Here is a 7,310-nt window from a genome sequence, read left to right as displayed (position 1 = left end):
CACTGGGGAGGGAGTAAGCTCTTTATTTAAGGAGAACAGGCCATAGTATAACTGCAGCGATATATTCAAAACTAATTATAAACTTTTGGAGAGAAAGAAAAGAGGCGGGAAGGGAGAGCGTGGGGACCCTGCCGATCCACTGCTTGGAGCTCGGCTTAGCCAGGCTGGGGGTCCTCCGAGGGCCGGTGAATAGGCGCTCGGCTCTGGGAACTAGGAGCCGCGGGGACGGTGGGGACGGTGGGAACTGGTTCCTCGGCGTCTCTCAGGGAAGGGAGGACCGTGACCCCGGGTGGAGGCGGTCGCGGCGGGGGTCGAGTTTGGAGTTGCCTTCCGGCCGAGGGCGCAGCTGCGGGTGAGTGGTGGGAAAGCCGCCCCACGCCGGCGCGCCGCCCCTCAGCCGAGTTCCAGTCAGAAGCGCTGCGAGACCTGAGGCGCACCGGCTACTTCCGGGCCGAGCGGGCGCGGCGGTGTTGTTTTGGTGGCTCCCGGCGGCCCTGGTGTCTGCCTCCAGGTGTGCCCCGCCCCGAGCGGTTGCCGGAGGGGCCCGAGTGCGCTGTGGGCCCGGTAAGCGGTGCGCCACACGCCGGCCGCGAACCGGCCCTGCGGCTGGGCGTCTGGGGGGCTTGCTGGGATTTAGGGGCCCCCGGGACGTCCACAGGCTGTTTCGCCTCGGCCCAGTCCGGGCTGGAACCCGAGGCCTCTTGGATCCTCGGGAGGTGGTGGAGGTCCGGCGCCCCGCCTGCTCGGCCGCTGCCTCGGAGGCGGCGCTCATTCGCCCCCGGGTTACCCTCTTGCCGGGTCAGATTCCTCACAGGCATTTCTGGCGGTCGGTTCGAGGTTATGCTGGTCTTGGCTTCTTCACTGACTACCCGTGTCTGGCAAGTCAATACTTTATATCTGAGTTTCAGCACTTTTGAAATGAGCATATTTCTGAGAGTAAAAACTGTAAGAAAAACTAACAGGTCTGAAAAAATTTATACACTAAGGTTTACAGAAGATAACAAAAAGCTAAATTGTCACAAAGATATGTACAAGATAAAGGTACTGGTCATCTCAAGAGACAGCAAATTATGTAGTCACAGAAACAGTTTAAGTATTTTAAGAGTTATCAATTAGAAGAGAAGCAAACACATATAAAAAAATTTATATATAAATTTCTTTGCAAGTTTGGTGCAATTGGTATAAATGGTGTAAGAATTTTATACCATATGGTGAAACTAAAACTGAAAATAATCTGACATGGAAACTTAGAAAACCTGAAATTTAAATTCACTTAATCGGAAATCTAGCGTCTCCTACAATCATGTATTGAAATGTGGCAAGGTTCCTTCTAGGAATGTTTTTTAAAAGAATATTTATTTACATAACTGAAGTGCCAAATTCATCATCTTATGAACCTTCATGATGTGATTACATGAATTCTGAACTAGAAAAAATTGACACTTATTTTTTTAATAATAAAGTAGTCATCTTACTTTTTTTATATCGAACCATAGTTAATATACAATATTAATTGGTTTCAAGTATACATAGTGATTCAACAGTAATCTACATTATTAAATGCTTACCCCAAGAGGTCAACATAGAATGATGTTACGAAACTATTGATTATATTCTCTATGCTCTACTTTCATACCCTGCAAATTCACATTTTAAAATAGAAAATTAAAGGTTCAGGGGAAAAGTTTAAAATTTCAGAGTTGATGGAAAATTATTTTGTAAACAGATCATTGCTAGTGCATTTACTACATCATGAATTCTTGTGGATCATTTAAATTTGCCAGCCACTGTTCTGCATTATTGAAGTATATTAATGAGCAAAAAGTCCCTGCTCACTCTATAAGGAGAAATATAAATAAATGAATGCATAACACCAATTATCAATTAGTGCTATGAAGGAAAACTGTACAATACAGGGATAGAGAATTTTAGAGAGGATGTGTTTTCTCTCATGGGGTGCATCCATACTAAAATACATACATGATTTTTTTATTATTACAACTTTTTTATTAAGGTATTATTGACATACACTTATGAAGGTTACATACAAAAAACAATGTGGTTACTACATTCACCCATATTATCTAGTCCCCCACCATACCCCATTGCAGTCACTGTCCATCAGCATAGTAAGATGCCACAGAGTCCCTACTTGTTTTCGTCTTCTCTGAGCTACACTGTCTTCCCCATGAACCCCTCCACCCCATGTGTACTAATAATAATAATACTCCTCAATCCCCTTCACCCTCCCCCCGCCCCAAGCCTCCCCCACCCATCCCCTTTGGTAACTGCTAGTCCCTTCTTGGAGTTTCTGAGTCGGCTTCTGTTGTGTTCCTTCAGTTTTGCTTCATTGTTATACTCCACAAATGAGGGAAATCTTGGTACTTGTCTTTCTCTGCCTGGCTTGTTACGCTGAGCATAATATCCTCCAGCTCCATCCATGTTGTTGCAAATGGTAGGATTTGTTTCTTTCTTATGGCTGAATAGTATTGCATTGTGTATATGTACCACATATTCTTTATCCATTCATCTACTGATGGACACAAGTTGCTTCTATATCTTGGCTATTGTAAATAGTGCTGCAATAAACATAGGGGTGCATACATCTTTTTGAATCAGAGAAGTTGTTTTCTTTGGATAAATTCCTAGGAGTGGAATTCCTGGATCAAATGGTATTTCTATTTTTAGTTTGTTGAGGAACCTCCATATTGCTTTCCAGAATCATTGAACTACTTTACATTCCCGCCAGCAGTGTAGGAGGATTCCCCTTTCTCTGCATCCTCGCCATCATTTGTTGTTATTAGTCTTTTCGGTGCTGGCCATCCTAACTGGTGTGAGGTGATATCTCATTGTGGTTTTAATTCGCATTTCCCTGATAATTAGCGATGTGGAGCATCTTTTCATGTGCCTGTTGGCCATCTGAATTTCTTCTTTGGAGAATTGTCTGTTCATATCCTCTGCCCATTTTTAAATCAGGTTATTAGCTTTTTGTTTGTTGAGGCATGTGAGTTCTTTATGTATTTTGGATGTTAACCCCTTGTCAGATATGTTGTTTACAAATATATTCTCCCATACTGTAGGATGACTTTTTGTTCTGTTGATGGTTTTCTCTGCTGTACAGAAGCTTTTAAGTTTGATGTAGTCCCATGTGTTCATTTTTGCTTTTGTTTCCCTTGATCAAGGAAATGCTTTCAGGAAAAAGTTGCTCATGTTTATATTCAGGAGATGTTTGCCTATATTGTCCTTTTAAGAGTTTTATGGCTTCATGATTTACATTCAGATCTTTGATCCATTTCGAGTTTACTTTTGTGTATGGGGTTAGACAATAATCCAGTTTCATTCTCTTACATGTAGCTGTCCAGTTTTGCCAACACCAGTTGTTGAAGAGGCTGTCATTTCCCCATTGTATGTCCATGACTCCTTTATCATATATTTATTGACCGTATATGTTGGGTTTATATCTGGGCTCTCTAGTCTGTTCCATTGGTCTATGGGTCTGTTCTTGTGCCAGTACCAAATTGTCTTGATTACTGTGGCTTTGTAGTAGAGCTTGAAGTTGGGGAGTGAGATTCCCTCCCATTTTATTCTTCCTTCTCAGGATTTCTTTGACTTTTTGGTTTTTTTTGTGGTTCCTTATGAATTTTAGAACTATTTGCTCTAGTTTGTTAAAGAATCCTATTCTGATAGGGATTGCATTGAATCTGTAGATTGCTTTATACAGAATAGCCATTTTGACAATATTAATTCTTCCTACCCTTGAGCACGGGACATGTTTCCATTTATTGGTATCTTCTTTAATTTCTTTCAAGAGTGTCTTTTGGTTTTCAGGGTATAAGTCTTTCACTTCCTTCATTAGGTTTATTCCTAGGTATTTTATTTTCTTGTTGCAATTGTGAATGGAATTGTTTTCCTGATTTCTCATTCTGCTAGTTCATCGTTAGTGTACAGGAATGCCACAGATTTCTGTGTGTTGATTTTGTATCCCACAACTTTGCTGAATTCAGATATTAGATGTGGTAGTTTTGGAGTGGATTCTTTAGGGTTTTTTATGTACAATATCATTTCATCTGCAAACAGTGACAGTTTAACTTCTTTACCAGTCTGGATGCCTTTTATTTCTTTGTGTTGTCTGATTGCCATGGCTAGGATCTCCAGCACTATGTTGAATAAGTGGGGAGAGTGGGCATCCTTGTCTTGTTCCCAATCTTAAAGGAAAAGCTTTCAGCTTCTCTCTGTTAAGTATGATGTTGGTTCTGGGATTGTCATATATGGCCTTTATTATATTGAGGTACTTGCCCTCTATACCCATTTTCTTGAGAGTTTTTACATGGATATTGAATTTTGTCAAATGCTTTTTTGTTATCTATGGAATTCCATATGGATATGGATCATGTGGTTTTTTCCTTTTTGTTGATGTGGTGGATGATATTGATGGATTTTCTAATATTGTAACACCCTTGCATCCCTGGAATAAATCCCACTTGATCTTGATGTATGATCTTTTTGATGTATTTTTGAATTCAATTTGCTAGTATTTTGTTGAGTGTTTTTGCATCTATGCTTATCCTGGATATTGGTCCGTAATTTTCTTTTTTTGTGGTGTCTTTGCCTGGTTTTGGTATTAGAGTGATGTAGGCTTCATAGAATGAGTTTGGAAGTATTCCCTCCTTTTCAACATTTTGGAAAACTTTAAGGAGGATGTGTATTACAACTTCTCTAAATGTCTGATAAAATTCAATGGTGAAGCCATCTCATCTGTGGGTTTTGTTCTTAGGTAATTTTTGATTACCAGTTCAATTTCATTGCTGGTAGTTGGTCTGTTCAAATTTTCTGTTTCTTCCTGGTGCAGCATTGGAAGGTTGTATTTTTCTAGAAGTTGTCCATTTCTTCTAGATTATCCAATTTGTTTGTAAAAATAATCTTTTAAAAATGAAATGTAAACATTTACATGTGTGTTATGTAATATGAATGTAAACATTCTTAGGAATGTTCAACTTCTAAATTTTTTATTTTGGGAAATTTCAAACATACGTAATAATAGAATATTATTATGAACTCTGTGTAACTGTTTCACAGCTTTAGTAATTATCAACTCATTGTGAATCTTGTTTTTTCAATACCCCTCTTCCTCTCCCATTTTATTTTGAAGCAAATCCCTGCACAGTATAGTATATTGTTAGGGACGCATACATACATTCACAATAAAATGAATTATCCTAACTCAAAAATAATGATATGAACAAAGTATTTAAGAACCCAAAAGGAGTGATTAATTCTGCCTTAGGGAAGAGGACAAATTCAGAAATGTCTTTGAAGAAGAAATTACATTTGACCTATACCATGAAGGATGGTTAGGAATTTGCCAGGTGCAGATGAAAGAAAAACACATTCTAAGCATTGGTGCATCATGAAGAGACGGTACAATTGTGACTATGCACGACTGAGTAGACAACAAAGAACAATGTATTTGAATATTGAGGTACTTAGGAGTTAGTTACAGTAGAGGCAGCTTGAAATGTAGTCTGTAGTTATTCTGCAAATTAATGATTATAGTTTATGATTTATGTAGAATTTTTTTTCTACGTCTTTGTAAAGAAAATAAAAGCTACCTTTTTATATTTTGTAGATTTATCAGAGTCCAGTTTTTAACAATGCTGAAATCAAATGATTCCTTGCTTTCTTTGGATAATTTGTTTTTTGAAAAACCAGATGAAGCTATAAAGTAAGTCTGCCTTATAGTATGATAACATAGTATATTGTTTTAGAGTTTTTTATTTTTGAGTTTTAATTTTCTCTCTGATAAATATACAAATAAGAAATGAGGGGTCAGCAGAATATTTCAGTTATATCTTTGGTAAACGTGGAACTCAGATATAAATGAGCAACTGAAGTTTAACATCTTAAATGTTATACTTTTAAAAACAGATTCTTGCCTATTTGGCTTCCATTTGTTTGTATTTCTGATTTGTTCAAATTGTTTAGCTAAGATAAAGATGGGAAGTAATGGTTAGAGTACCTCAGGATATTAAGCAGTGATGGCACCTTTTTGAAATGGAATGGCCAGTGTGCCAAAGGTCGACTGTGACAGGCAATTTCAATGCAGGCAGAAAATAAGGATGGAAATAAAGGTGTGGCACCAAAGGAAATTAGAATGGAGAATAAGTAGTCTTGAATACTGGCCCTTACGGATTTTAACATCTGAATTACTCTGAATTCCAAGTTTTCTATGTATATGTTCCATTGTATTATCCTTTTTTTGAGCATTGAGTAAATTATTTATTGCTTCATTTATTCATTCATTCAAATGTTAACTCAAATATTGAGTGAATGCTTAAAGGGACGTAAAAAGGATGAAACAGACTTAAATGTTAAAAAAAAATCTGCTTGAGTTGATTAAACACACAAATGGAAAGGTCATTCGTAAATAATGTGCCATGTAATTTATCATCTAGACTGGGACACTTTTGAGAGTTGAAGAGTGTATCCAGCTGGTGTTAATCAAGACTGGCCTGGGAAGATTGGACCATAACAGTTGCCCTTCTAATGATACAAAGTAAAAAAAAAGGTAGAAAGCAAATGATAAGCATACATTCAATGATAAGGAACAAAATTTTAGGTTTGAAAGGAGACTTTGGCAAACTGATATGGTCAGGTTTTATGGTAGTGAGGGGAGACTTCCAGAGGCTCTGAAAGATTTGATAATTCTTATAAGCAGAGAGGAAGCAGGCATTTAAAGGTAGAGTATAACAGCAAAAGAAAAAGAATGGAGATGTGATAATTCATAGTACCTTTAGGGACTAGTGTATAGAGAAGTTTCCTGGAACAGAAGATTCGTAAAGGAGAAACAGCGGGACATAAAGTTAGAAAGTAATGTGAGGATAGATTGTGATTGATGTTAAATGCCACAAGAAGGATCTTGGACATAGCTGTATGTGTTAAAAGCCATGGAGTTGAATCAACACACATTTATTGAATAATACACCTATTATATAAAGCCCTATTTTAAGTACTATTGATGTAAGTGGAACTAAAAAGAAAATTCTAAGTGTTTATAATCCAGAGGGGGTATCAGATCTATTACCTTCTATAAATGTACACACAGACACACAATACAAGAAAGACTGTGATAGATATTACAGATTTAAATAGTACTTAAAAGAGTGAAGAAAAAAACTCTTAGGGAATATGTGAGGAGATTTTGTAAAGGTAGGATTTGAGCTAGATTTTGAATAAATTTAAGTTCTAGGATCAGAACAGTGCCTAGAATATAGTACTCAGTAAATAATTATTGAACCAATTAATGAATGAAT

The 7,310-nt window shown here is 37.7% G+C and overlaps 1 protein-coding gene across 1 annotated transcript in view; it reads left to right on the top strand.

The window, feature by feature from the left end:
* Nucleotides 1-452: 452 nt before the first annotated feature.
* Nucleotides 453-7,310, top strand: part of HFM1 (helicase for meiosis 1) — a 167,542-nt gene continuing 160,684 nt past the window's right edge. Inside the window, exons 1-2 of the mRNA XM_057500410.1 lie at nucleotides 453-564; nucleotides 5,627-5,722. Of these exons, the coding sequence (XP_057356393.1) occupies nucleotides 5,652-5,722 (71 nt within the window). The 5' untranslated portion in view covers nucleotides 453-564; nucleotides 5,627-5,651. The remainder of the gene's footprint in view (nucleotides 565-5,626; nucleotides 5,723-7,310) is intronic.

The sequence above is a fragment of the Manis pentadactyla genome, chromosome 4, assembly GCF_030020395.1.
Source record: "Manis pentadactyla isolate mManPen7 chromosome 4, mManPen7.hap1, whole genome shotgun sequence".
NCBI classification, from domain to species: domain Eukaryota; kingdom Metazoa; phylum Chordata; class Mammalia; order Pholidota; family Manidae; genus Manis; species Manis pentadactyla.
This window is presented reverse-complemented; position numbering and strand designations above follow the sequence as displayed.